The sequence below is a fragment of the Streptopelia decaocto genome (assembly GCF_964273445.1).
Source record: "Streptopelia decaocto genome assembly, chromosome: 4".
In the NCBI taxonomy this organism is placed as follows: Eukaryota; Metazoa; Chordata; class Aves; order Columbiformes; family Columbidae; genus Streptopelia; species Streptopelia decaocto.
Window position 1 is genome coordinate 6,537,292 of NC_138658.1, and position 13,242 is coordinate 6,550,533.

Sequence of the window (13,242 nt, forward strand, 5' to 3'; positions counted from 1 at the left end):
ATAAAATACACCTGCCACTTCCAACTAAAAAAGCCATCTAACACAGCAAAGGTGAGGAATATGGTCAGAAAAAGATGTTTCCATAAATATCAGTCAAACCTACATCTTTCAAGAAGAGAAAACTAGAAACATGATTTCCTTTTCGTTTCTGATGTCTTTGGATATTTCCAATGCAGGTTCTCTGTGTTATAGCACCATTATCATGTGCATCATGCAACGGAAACCAAATTGATGTTTTTCTTCAGATACAGCAGAGTTTGCAAAAGCAGTGCAGCTTCACTAACTCCAGACCAGATCACCTTACAGTGTCATCTGCCATGGGGGACAACAGTTTGGAACTTGGGCAAGCTATAGCAAAGCCACGTGTCAAAATTTCATAGCTGGAGTTATGAAAAAAGTTTCCTTTTAGAAGAGCTATCACGACATATATTCCTCAGAGCCTTAATCTAGGCAACGTGACATTTTCAACACTGTATGATAAAAAGTCAAACCCTAATCAAAATAGTAATTGCATTTGTTTATCTGCTGCTTATTGGCACACAGAAAACCCCACTCTATCTCTTTCATTCTCTTCAAAGTTGGTGTTTTGATCTTGGAGTTTACATTTTTACCTGGGAAGTGGTGAAACAAATGGGAACAGGCACCAAACACCCACAAGCTCAGCATCGGCTTGACGGCCAACTGCATTTCTTCCTCCTACCAAATCTTCATTAACTAAATGCTGAACCACCAGAAATTCTGGCGTGATAAAAGTGTGTGAATCATGGATGTGGGCAGACAAAGGATTCTCAGGAATCAAAACAACAGAAAGTAAAATAGTAGCTACCTAGGGTCACATCTAGATGTTCTCTGATGTGTGTCTAATTCTGCTGCTGTCAGCAGAAACACATCATTCAAAACTGCACCAGACAATCTTAGAGGAGACTCTCCACTATTTCTTAATCTTCAGTCTATTTCTGAGCTGGATGTAATTCTTCCAAGCATTTATATGGCTTTCACCACCATGGGATTCAGAATTTTGGCATGTCTATAACGGCAACAGGTATAACTGTTTCTCTCACATTCAAGAAACTCTGTTCCTTGGAGAATCAGTGTGGTGTAGTGTTGTTGTTTTTTGTTTCTGTTTTTAATATACATTTTTAGAAATAGCTACTGTAACACCAAGTAATCTTTAAAAAGTGTCCTAAAAAGTTGCAAGATTGCAGTAAAACAGCTTTATCAGTCTGGAAAGCGAGTTGATATAAGCCTGAGATAAGTCATTCCAGTGCAAAGAAACCTCAAGAATAAAAAAAATCCCACCAGAGTTTCAGCCTGCTGAGCAACAATTGATTTTAGATTGAAATTACTGCAAATGTTTTGAACAACACAATCTCTTCCTCGGGGTGACCCAGTTTCAGGTGAAGGTTGGTTGTAAATTACTTTCAGAAAATTCTCAGGCATGGCACACAATATATTTTAACCAAAATAACAGAATTCCCATTTGGAAGACACAGGTGACAAAGAGCATAAGCAGTCAATACATTTTAACCAGAAATGAGACTCAGGTCAGAAAGAAAAGGCACAAGACAATGATAATTATACATTCAAAGAAGTCACCACTAGACCAATAACATTTAACTCCTAAGTCACACTAGGATCGTCTTCCATCCTCATTTTTTCCCCTGTAGTAATCAGTATATGATTGGCTTTGGATTAATCTTACAATATTCAATTGTGCCACTGTTGACATCCAAAATATTGCAGACATCACCAACGTTAAAAAAATAATAATAAATCATTTCAGAAATACCATTCTACCAAAACATTTCCTAACAGAGTATCAGCAAAGTTGTCATAAACTACAATCAGCAGGAAGCACGTACATTATAATACTTCAGATTTCAAGTGGTTTAATTTTATTATATAAACAGACGTGTATTATGAGAACTAATGTGTTCCTACCCATGACCTCAGTATAAAGTACTTCAACTGTCAGTAAATCAGCTGGTTCAAGATAAATTGGAATATATAATTTAGAACCACTCAAGGGAAAAAAAGGGGGGGAGAAATGACCGTAGGCAAGAAAATAAGTTAAATATTAATGAGTCTAAATTTAACTAAGACATATAGCTAATAGATGGAGGAGGAAGCAAGGGAGAATCTTTTAGTTTAGCCCTGACCTTCAGACCATCAGAATATTTCCAGTTAAATTTAATAAGGGCATTTGAAATGCCTGAGCATATAGACTGAAAATCAAAAAAGCCACACCATAAGGAATGGCCTAATTCAATTTCTTATAAATTGAGAAATACAATAGCAATTGCATAGTATATACTAAACTGAAACATAGCAGAAAAGCGAAATTTTGAAATTGGGACAGATGTTCAAGGGTATATAGTGAGAGGCAGAATTTGTGACAATAATATTTAGAGAAATCACAGAACTTGAGCTGTGAGAACCCACTGAACTTCTGAGAAACTGATTTATATAAGTTTGAACTTAACCTCAGCCTACTCGCTGCGATATCCTCTGTAAATTCAGCAGTTGTGGAGACTGTCACATTTAACAAGAACTTTTAAGCTTAAATGCTCTTCCAAAACTCGATTCTCTCATTCGGTTCTTCTGAAAGAGAATTACTTCTGTTTAACTGAATTATGGGTTCTTGAACTGCACACATGGTTTTCAAACGGAGCCCGCTAACTCTATAATTAGCCCAGGAATTAGCCAAAAGTTAAAGTTATCTTGAGAAAGGCCACACAATTAAACCAGTGTCATCTCTTAACCAAGACACACATTATGTTAGTAAGATCCTGGGTGGGAGAGAGGAAATTAATACAAGAACATAAGTATATTCTTGGTGCAGTAGCCTTCCAATTCAAGTGTTACGTTAATATCACGCATCTTTCAGCTAATGGCGCCTACTCAGTTCAAATGCATCCTACTGTCTCAGTAGAAACTTGCTCAGACATAAGACCCAAACTTCATGGTTAACTGCAATTTTATAGTGTTATTTTTTTTTTCCAAGATCCAACACTTGCTCGTGTGGACAGGTCAACAACTGGACAAGACACCAGAACTTCTGCACAACCATTATGCAGCCTCCAATCAGATTTTGAGTGTTCTTTTGAAAGCTTTCCATTTCAAATGGAAACCGACTTGGCACAAAACAATTCTAATACTGCTTTCCCTAATTTTTACATTAATTGCTTCCACAGCAAAAGTTTAATTATTTTTTGAGAGGAAAACAGGCTAGTACCAGCATCAAAGGGTAAAAGGACTGTTCAGAACAGCACTATTTTTTTTTTTTCACTAAGAAATCCCTATCAACTGGATCGTTTCTATATGTGGCATATCTACAGTCGCTTATTAATCACTCAAAATCATTCTAAATTACCCTCATCTAGAAATACTAACAAGCTCACCCAGTTCTTGCTGATGATAGCAAAAAGACTTTACTAACTTCATCAAGCTGTAGTTAAGACCTACACACTCTGACAGGGAGTTTGCCTAATCTACCATGATTTCAAAACACGTCCGATTTGTAGCACCTATTCACATGCAAGCACATACTTTCTTCAGCAACACACCCGGGAAGCCAGAAGGAAGAAACAGTTTTTTCTGTACCTGGCAAGTCTGAAAAAAGAAGAATGCATTCATTGAATCCATTAGCCAGCAGACGATCCCGCAGTTGTTGAAGTATCGCAACTCCAATGCAGAACGGGAAGGAGGAATTTCCAAGCAGTAACGTATCCCACAAGTGAAAAATTTTGTGCAAAGGAAAGACGTCTGCAGGATGAACAAGCACAATGAAAAGGAAAAGAGCAATAAGCACTTAAGTTGATAAAAACACAGACACACATGCACAAACTCTTAAGGAGTTGCCTAGATACTTTTTCCCTTTCCCATCTTAGGGTTGCTTCCTTTTTATTTGGGAGCAAAGGGGACTCAAGCTGTTCAGAAAAAGGTTTGTCTTCATATGAATTTTGATTATTCTGGAAATAATCAGATTCTTATTTCATTGTTAAATGCTCAGAAATGTGCAGGTTTTCAGATTTCAAGTTAACATAACACTGGCAATTTATTTTTCTGTTGGTAGGGTACAATTATGCATTAGGACATACACATCAGTTTTTCTAATACTATGAAGACAGCAATAAGTTAATCAATCAGCTAAACTACTTAAAATTAGACAAGATAACTAGCAGGATAGACCCAAATTGGCACAATAAAGGAAAGACAAGTAGAAAGGCCTGTTAAAATAAGGAACATATTATACATAAAGTTGAAGGTGGTTCTCCTGAAATAAGCTACCCCTCAACTCAATAACTGCAACATTTTATTGCGATTCATTGCCAAGGAAACCATCTCCTTGGTTTTCCAAAGGTGGTGATTCTCACAGAAGTTTTAGAATGGACAACTGCAAGAACTGGTGCTTCACAGGCAAGATCTTGCAGTCAAGAATCTCATATTAAATTCTTTGATATTTCAGAGAAACAATCCATCCACTTTTTCCATTCTGCCCCTTTGTTTTAAATTCAAAGCCTGCCAATGTTGAGAGGAAATCGAAAAATAAATCACAGATATCTTTCAGGAAAGAAGATTTTGAATTTCTTTCTAGACTTGCTTTTTAACTTTGTCCTCTTTCATTAAAAGCTCAGCAAATTATAAAGCTCTTTTTGTTCCTAACATCCATGCAACGAATATCATAGTAAACTAGTGCTAGTAGAATAACAATGTGTCATAATGTAATAAAAGTAAGCTTGTTTTGTTGCCCTTCAAACCCAAAGTTACTCTCTTTCTTACATTATCTGGGTGAGGGCAGGGGAAGGTTTGGTGTGGTGGGTTTTGTTTTGTTTTTTTAACTATTATCATATCTTTTTCCAGTAGATAACAGCTTCCTTTGCACACTCCCTAAATCCTGCATGGGTAAAATAATCCAGTTAAAATTTGACACAATATTAAAAAAAAGTGCCTATTATTGTCAAATAAGGGCAGAAAGTATGTGACAGGAGCTGTTGAGATTCAAACCACAACACACATTCCCTGCAAATTACAAGCAACCTACTAAATGTTAGACACATCACACCAATTGCGAAGGCTTTAGATGAAAACGTGAGCAAAATTACGCTTAAGAAACACAAGAACATTTAATCAGAGCAAAAATAATGTGTACTCACGTGTAAACATTGTAAGGAACCAGGGAATAGCATAAAGCTGCAAAGGGTAGTGGTGGGGGAAGAGAACAAAACCATATTTTATTAAGAGTTAAAGTTGTTTGTGACTATTGCCTACTACATTAAAAATCGCCTAGCTTAGCACGAATGTGTTTAAAATTGCAAATAACTGCAGTGGCAGAACCACTATCACACAACTTTTAGCTCCTCAGAGAAGCTTTTTCCTCCCCCAGCTCCCCATTCTCATCTCTTTCAAATTACTGGTTTGTGATACTATATTGAAAACAACATCAAAATGAACTACTACACTTAGTAGGGCTTACGTTGGCACAAAATAGCCCCTGAAGTCTTAAAGAAATAAAAAGCTGCTCTATTAAACTGTCACAGTTGTCACTTTATATACATATACGGCTAAGTGAAAATTAACGAAGAATGCCTGAACAAGCATAAACCAACTTGATTCAACATATATTTTGATTATGGAAAAAAAAAACCCTGGTTCTATACAAATAATTAAAAGTGCAAATCACAATTTCCAACAGAAAAATTAACCATATCTACCTTTTTCTCCTATGCTGGTATTTAATAAAATGTACACTCGTTAGTGAAAGGCAATAAGAACGGTTTCATTCTGAAAAGCATTTAGTGTTGGTTACTAACACCTTGAGCATTTCTGTTGTTCTCTTGTGACCTTTAAAGGCAGCATCACCTGAAGAGTCTGAGCACTTGTATTACATGAGACTAAAGGTTTGTGCTGCTGCTGCAATGGCTACAGAAAACTTCAGTGGCCACAAACTTTCAGACTTATGACATCATATAGACAAAACTCAGTATGTGTTAGAAAAGCTGAGCATTTATGACACCATAAGAGCTTCTCAGTTTTCACTGAAGTATTTACTGTGTTGAGGGCAACAGAATCCATTTGCATGAAACATTGAATGGCACAGAAAGTCCCCATGAATTAGAATGCAAGAGCGAGATGGCCGTTGTTAAATTTTACTCAGATCATGTGCTTTGTTTTCCACTTCCGAAGATTTACAGTTAGACATAAAGCTTAATATATTACTTTTGTAGCTCATAAAAAGTGCAAATTAATCCTCCTATTAAGCTTTCCCTAGAAGTAACCAAATGCGAAGCAGTAAGCATAATCAATATCACGTTAATAAATTACGCCTTACTCCATAAACTCTTAGCAGGGTTATGGCACTGATTAAATGATGTACACATTTGCTGAAAAGCTCCTTAGCACAGCTCTCTAAATTTTATTCCTACATCTTCATCTGAGCATCTGATTGTATCTGCACCATACTGTCCATAAAAAAGCTGCAATGCCCAGACTGTTCACCACTTTCAATAGTCAGGAGGGTTTTATAAAGCTTGGCCTCCAACCTGCCAATTGATTTTAAGTGTTCAAAAACAAAACAAATCAATTTCTATCACCATTTGCATCTTCTAATACATTCACGCTGTTTCCCTGAGCCTGTCTTTGCCATGTCTTCAATAGATGGCTCTCTACTGAATAACAACTTAACCTGGAATATTCCTTACAGAGGCTGTGATCAGCCTGGAGATATATATTATGTGGATGTCATTTTGAACTGCATTGCTTCCTTCGTATTTAAAAGCAATTATTTCCTCCTTTTCATATATTTGATTAGAGTGTTTTACCAAAGCAGATCCACACTTCCTCCTAATTTCACAAACACCTTTCATGCATCTATGCAGAAATACACAGGAAAATACATAACATTTAAAACATTAAATAGATTATTAAAAGGCAACCACAAGGCAAAACACGGCTTTACTCTAAATCATCCTCACCAGACCAATCAACAGTGGCATGAAAAGCAGGTCAAACTATTTAAGTAGAAGATAACAGGCAAGTTTTTATTGAAGGGATTTTTCCTTCTGATTTTCACAAACATTTCTAAGACAAGGAGGTCTCATTAAACATGAAGAGGTTGTGATTACTGTTAATAAGTGAGCCACAACACTGCTGGTACTATTCCCCCATGCTAAACAAATTGATAAACACTAACAAAAAGAACTGCACTAATTTGAAGTCCTCAAATAAACAGGCTACCAAATTATTTTGGTTAAAAGCTTGCACTTTTTCCATATTATTAGTAAATACTGCCCTCTAGCAATGCCCGGCTGGAACATCACCGTGCGGGGCTGCTGTACCAACAAGCTGTTGATACAGAGGTTTTCAACCCTTCACTATCGAACCCCGAAATATAACGGGGTTGTGTTTTTGAATAACACTCTCTGCAGCTGGGAAGCACACCTAATGGTTAATCAAATTAGCGTTTGAAATGCTGGAATAAGTCACGTTAACGTAAGAGCCTGTACACCCAATACTTCATTTTTTAGAGTGAGCTTGAGATCAGCAACACTGTAACTATCACTTTGCTCTACTACTAAAATACAAGCTCTTTTGTGCTTTTAAGTAAGGACTTGAACATTTGTTATATATGAAGAACATAACAGTTCCCTAACATCAGTTACTGTTCGAACAATCGGAATAAATCCATGGATTTAAGCTAAAATTGAAACCTCTTGTCCTTAGACTTGGTTTCATTCTCCGTGTTTCCATGATCCCTAGCTGAAGCTTCCCTTCCAACAGTGCTCTGCTATGACAAATTCTGTTGAGTACTTGAGCCTGGAGATGCAGTTCATTGTTTTTCAATGGAGTGAAGGTGTTTACTTGCCACAGATGGGCATATTTTGAGAAGACTGCATCTCCCATTAGACATTCAAAGCTCTTAGAGATACTGGCTCAAATCTAGATTAAATCCTTCTCCGCGAGGATTTTTGCCTGTTACTGTTGTCTGGATTGGTTCATTATTTGACCTTTCCTTTAGAAAATGAGAGCTTTACAAACTTGTGTCTACAGAAGTTTGAGACTGAAAAAAGCCCAATGCTATATAGCAAGTATTTCACCCTACTTTCAGTTGGAGCCCTTCCTCCTCAAAGCTGAAGTGACACTTAGAGGAATACAGGCACTACCACAATCAATGGCACCATGGGCAACTATTCTACATCCAACAGGGAGTAATTTGCTTCAGGAGAACATGTTAAAAACCCTGAAATGGACAGCTGTAAGATAGCTTGTCTGCCATGCTAACTTGCTTTCTAAACGCTTCAGGCAGGCACTAGATTAAGTGACAACAGAAAGGATTCAAAAAAATATAATATATTTATTTTCTTATTGAATTGTCCCATAACAATCCCAGCTATTGAAGATCTGTTATGTACTTCAACTTTTTTTTCCGAGCTTAGTAAGCTAAAAGGCCATTTAACACAGCTGCACAGAAAGACGGTGAAACAAAGAATGACCCTCAGCTAAAGGATGATCCCCAGCTAAAAGGAATCCTCTTTGCTTTTGGAAACCCCCCTGGCATTCCTTTCCTCCCCCCTCCATCATGGTCATCCTCACTACACAGAGTGAACCCCAGCCCTGATCCCCCCAGCGCGGTGCTGCCACCCAATAAATAAAGGAAAGGATTCGCCTGTTAGTGGGGAAATAAACCCCCAAAACTTCAAGACCCTGTTTGCTTTCTTAAAAGTACTTTAAAGGATAACCTGTGTGAAATTTTTAATTACATTTTATATTTTTTTTTTTACATATTGTCCAGAGGTCCACCGTTTTTAAGTGATCTTGGATTGACCAAAATGGAGCCTTTGAAGCATGTATATCTCCTGTTACCCATCTCTGACTTTGTGGTGTAACCTGCAGAAACCATGATCTCAAAGGAGAATAAAACAAAAGCTTGTAAAAAAAGAAGACAGAAATGAAAAAAAAAAAAAAAATAAATAGAATCTTATTCTGTATCATGGATTGTGGGGTTTATGAGGCGGTAAGGCCAAAGATAAAAGTGTGGCAGTTTTTGTGTTTGTGGTTTTGGTTTTGTTTTTTTCCTTCTATGAAGTTGCTATTATATTTTCTCTTTTGTTTTCAGCCTGTTTGATGTATGTGTGAAACCATCTTTCCCAGCAACAAACCGGAATTTTATTTTGCTGAGTTGTCCTGACAAGGCTGCCTCCTAACTGCTGCTTTTCATTTTCATTTCTTAAGAAAATTATTTTGTTCTCTACAGCTTTCTGAGGAGAAGTGAAGAGGGAGGCACTGATCTCGTCTCCTTGGTATCCAGCAACAGGACATATAGGAGTGGTACAAAGCTGCACCAGGGGAGGTTCAGACTTGACCTTAGGAAGCATTTCTTTACCAAGAGGGTGGTGAAATACTGGAACAGCTTCCTAGAGAGCTGGTTGAAGCTCCAAGCCTGTCAGTGTTCAAGAGGCATTTGCACAATGCTCTTAACAACATGCTTTAACTTTTAGTCAGCCCTGAAGTGGTCAGCTAGTTGGACTAGATGATCATTGCAGGTCCCTTCCGAGTGAAATATTCTAGTCTATAAAACCCTGATCTTGCACCTTCATGTTCCACCTTCAAAATACATAAACACATACTTAGCTTCAAGCCTAAATGGTACCTAGACAATCATACATTTAAATCTTATGGAAAGGTGAAAAAAATCTTTTGATGACCGGTAATGCAAAGACAATGCAGAGTGAGTCCAATATTTAATATTATGTTCTACCCACCTATATGCACCTACACAAACAAAATCTGAAGAATCATCACTCTCCTCACGAGATAAACATACCAGCAAGAAACCGCTCCCCCAGATTCAGCACTAGGTAGTTGTGCAACAGAACAAACAGAGCTAAAGTACTTTCATTGCAGGATTTTTAATTGTCAGTTAGATGAAGCCTGCCTGCATATTGCCGAAGCAAGCTAAGATATCTACCTATGACAGCAGCTCCAGCACGATGATATTAAGTAACTGCAGCCAGACTTTGTCATCTCTGTTAATGGTCGGCTGACAACTGTGTCTAGCTTTCATAATTTGCAGCTGAAAGCTCTTTAGAATAATTTATGCCTATAGTTACCCTTTTAGTAATGTAGCATCCTTCCTTGTTTTTTCTCAGCTCAAAATGGTCTGCTCTTGATGTCAGAATTACTCAGTAAAATACAGAACATGTTATAAAGCATTATATAGGATGGAAGAGATTATAAACTTTGGGCGAGCAAAGAACTGTAGATTCACTGTATATATCCCTCTATTTACATGTAAATCACATAGCCACAGCAATGTACTTAATCCAGGCACCACATCAGCTAACGATATTCAAAACTATTCAAGCTGCAGCAGTGTTCAATATTCTGAGAGCTACACGACCCCAAGCAAATGGGAAGGGTGCCAGGAAACACAATCTTTCCCGAAGCGGAGCCTGAGTTTCAATGATGAAAGATTAATCAGGGTTTACTTTGATAGGATTAGAACTCAAGCACGAAACTCTGGTTCAGATCTCATTACTACAGTGCATATCCTTCAGCTTGATGGATCCTGTGCTGTCTTGTTACAGGTACAAAAACCACCTCTCTCACTAATCTAAAATGCCAGACAACTTTTATTTTTTTTAAAAAAAGACAATTTGGAGAGGGCAACCTCTCTTCAGAGGTTACTGTGAATTTTAGAGCTAGCATTTGTATTAATTGCAAGTTGTTATTTTTTTAAAATATATCTCTTTTTTGTCATTATTTACTGCATTAGCTATAATCATGTCTAGACTGTAACATTGGAGAGACAAGGCTCACATTTGACTATGTGCTGTCCAATGACTAGCATAACACAGAAACTAAAATATAGCAAACCAGGTGATTTTAAACTATTCCATCTGACTTGCACTTTGAAAGCTTTCAGTGAAGAATTATAACTGTGTAAGCAGACACCAGGAGCTACTGAAAGGTCAGCTAACACCCCAGACGGGTTGTTACGGAGCTCTCATGTAGGTTAGTTGCAGAAACGGGGACCTGTAGAGTGGTCAGTGAAATTACAGCCCTGTCTCCTCAGTGGGAAGCAGTATCCGGGACAAAAGACAGAGGAATTGGTTTGGTCATCCACAGCCTTTAACAAATAAATACCAAGTGCATTTACACAGTGATGCTGCAAGACTGATTCTCCCGCAGGAACTTAATGGTGCTGTTACCCATGCCCTTCATCCTCCCAAATATTTTAGGCTTTCTAGAGATTAATGCTCTCCCTTCTCCCCACCTTCATCTTCTTCGCACCCACGCTCTTCAGATGCGGGTCATCAACAACACGTGTTGCCTTCGCAAACACCTCTATAATGCAATACATTGGCTTCCTCTTCTGCTCATTTTAATGCCGTAGTATCTTTTAAATTTGTATCATTCTTAGCATTTAAAACAGCTCTACAAATAAAAGCATATATTTGCTTTTCCATTACAGTATTTGTAAACAGTGATAATGAGTATCTGCAAGGCCCAAAGACACTCCAGTTCACCACAAATGACTTTCAGAGGCTTGACCTTACTCCTTCAACTTAAATCACTTCCTAATAAGCATGTCTTTCCTGATAAAATAAACCTTATATATCAATTTTTCATTTATGCAATTTACATTTCTACATCAACATCACCTGACTTCCGTTTCCTTCTTCCGTTTTGGCCTCTCAGTCATCATCTGTTCTAATGATCAATTTGTAATTACCAAATTTCTAAATATCCAACATATGATGATATAGGCTGTATCAATGAATAATGCTCTCTCTATAGAGGACCTGGCCTAAGTCTACTTTTCAGAAACATCAGTCATAAACTTTGATAATGCTACAGTAGGCATTTTTATAGAGAATTATCTTCCTTTCTGGGCTATACATGCCTCTCTAAACAAAGGGGGAAAGCTTCACTATTTACAGTGATAGCTTAAAGTGCAGCTCCAAAGAATGCCTTGTTTTGCTTTTTCCAATACGGCCCTCCCTGTCTCCTACATTTTGGCTGAGTTCTCCATTTTCATTTTCCTTCATCTTACAGACTTTTTCCAATGAAAGCATAAAACTTAGACACAAGTTATGCACTTGGCCATTGCTTCTGATAGAGTCCAAAACTGACTGCTAAGCACTTTCCAAGGTCTGACGTACCTACAAATTAACCATCACTTGCATATATTTTTTGTGCTACTTGCAAATTGATGTGTCTTTTAGCATTTAATTAATTTGTAGAAAATTTGTTATTTATCATTTATGGCCACATTAATTTTCGTATATAAATCCACACTTTTAAAATATAATTATATGCATCTTTTCAGATAAATCTGTAAATTATAATAACTGACTAGTAATTTTTTTTATTCACCATGCCAACAGAATGGGAAGGACTGAGGTACGCAAAACAAAAATGCAAACTTTACCATTTTATCAGCATACACAGAAAGGTCCATTAATATGAAAGTTTCACTTATGTCAAACCGCTACTGAAACAGCCTGGAAAGACATCTCATTCTCACAGCCCTCATTTTCCATTTTTTACTTTGAACAATATGTAAAAGAACCCTTAGCACTTACATCTGGAATAAAACCGATTTCATTAAGGTGGTTACTCAGCTCTGGATCATGGAATGCAATCATCTGGGAAAACACCGTCAGGTATTCTGAAATTACAAGGAAATTCACGATTAGTGTCAAAACCACAAACCACCACATGCTGTGAGCTCACAATAGAGCTGCAGAACATGAATAACATAACATAATGATAAACCAGCAAGTGAATACCACTACTGTCCTCCTTGTCACCATTATATTCAATACAGAGGAAGAAAGGTTTAATTTCTCTTCTTTAGTACTTCTCAATTTGGATTTTCAACAATGGTTGACTTGGTTCCTACTTAGGTGGTGATGTATGTTCACCATGCAAAGTTAAAGACTTTTCGGTATGAGTATGAGCCACAAGACATTGATGGAAGCCAATTAGAACAAGACTGCTCCAAAGATTTTTAAGACCCAAATTGTTTTAGCGAGACACAAAATTTATGCTATTTCAATTATATTCTGTGTGGTTTCTTTTCTACACAGTTAAATTTCGTAATCTGGAAGTTGAAGTTTTAAGGCAATGAGGCTTTAAGGTTACCATCTTAATTTGTATTTTTTGCAACAGATAAGGAGAAATACTTATTGTAAAAGATAAAATTTATTACATCTTTAGCATGGCACATTAGGCTGA

General features: G+C 37.1%; 1 protein-coding gene across 2 annotated transcripts in view; it reads right to left on the reverse strand.

Annotated features, from left to right (window-relative positions):
* TBCK (TBC1 domain containing kinase) overlaps nucleotides 1–13,242 on the reverse strand; it is a 93,759-nt gene that overhangs the window by 32,416 nt on the left and 48,101 nt on the right. For both annotated transcript variants that reach the window (XM_082050344.1, XM_082050345.1), the window contains 3 exons: nucleotides 12,588–12,673; nucleotides 5,157–5,193; nucleotides 3,604–3,765 (listed from right to left, as the gene is read on the reverse strand). In XM_082050344.1, coding sequence (XP_081906470.1) covers nucleotides 3,604–3,765; nucleotides 5,157–5,193; nucleotides 12,588–12,673 — 285 coding nt within the window. The remainder of the gene's footprint in view (nucleotides 1–3,603; nucleotides 3,766–5,156; nucleotides 5,194–12,587; nucleotides 12,674–13,242) is intronic.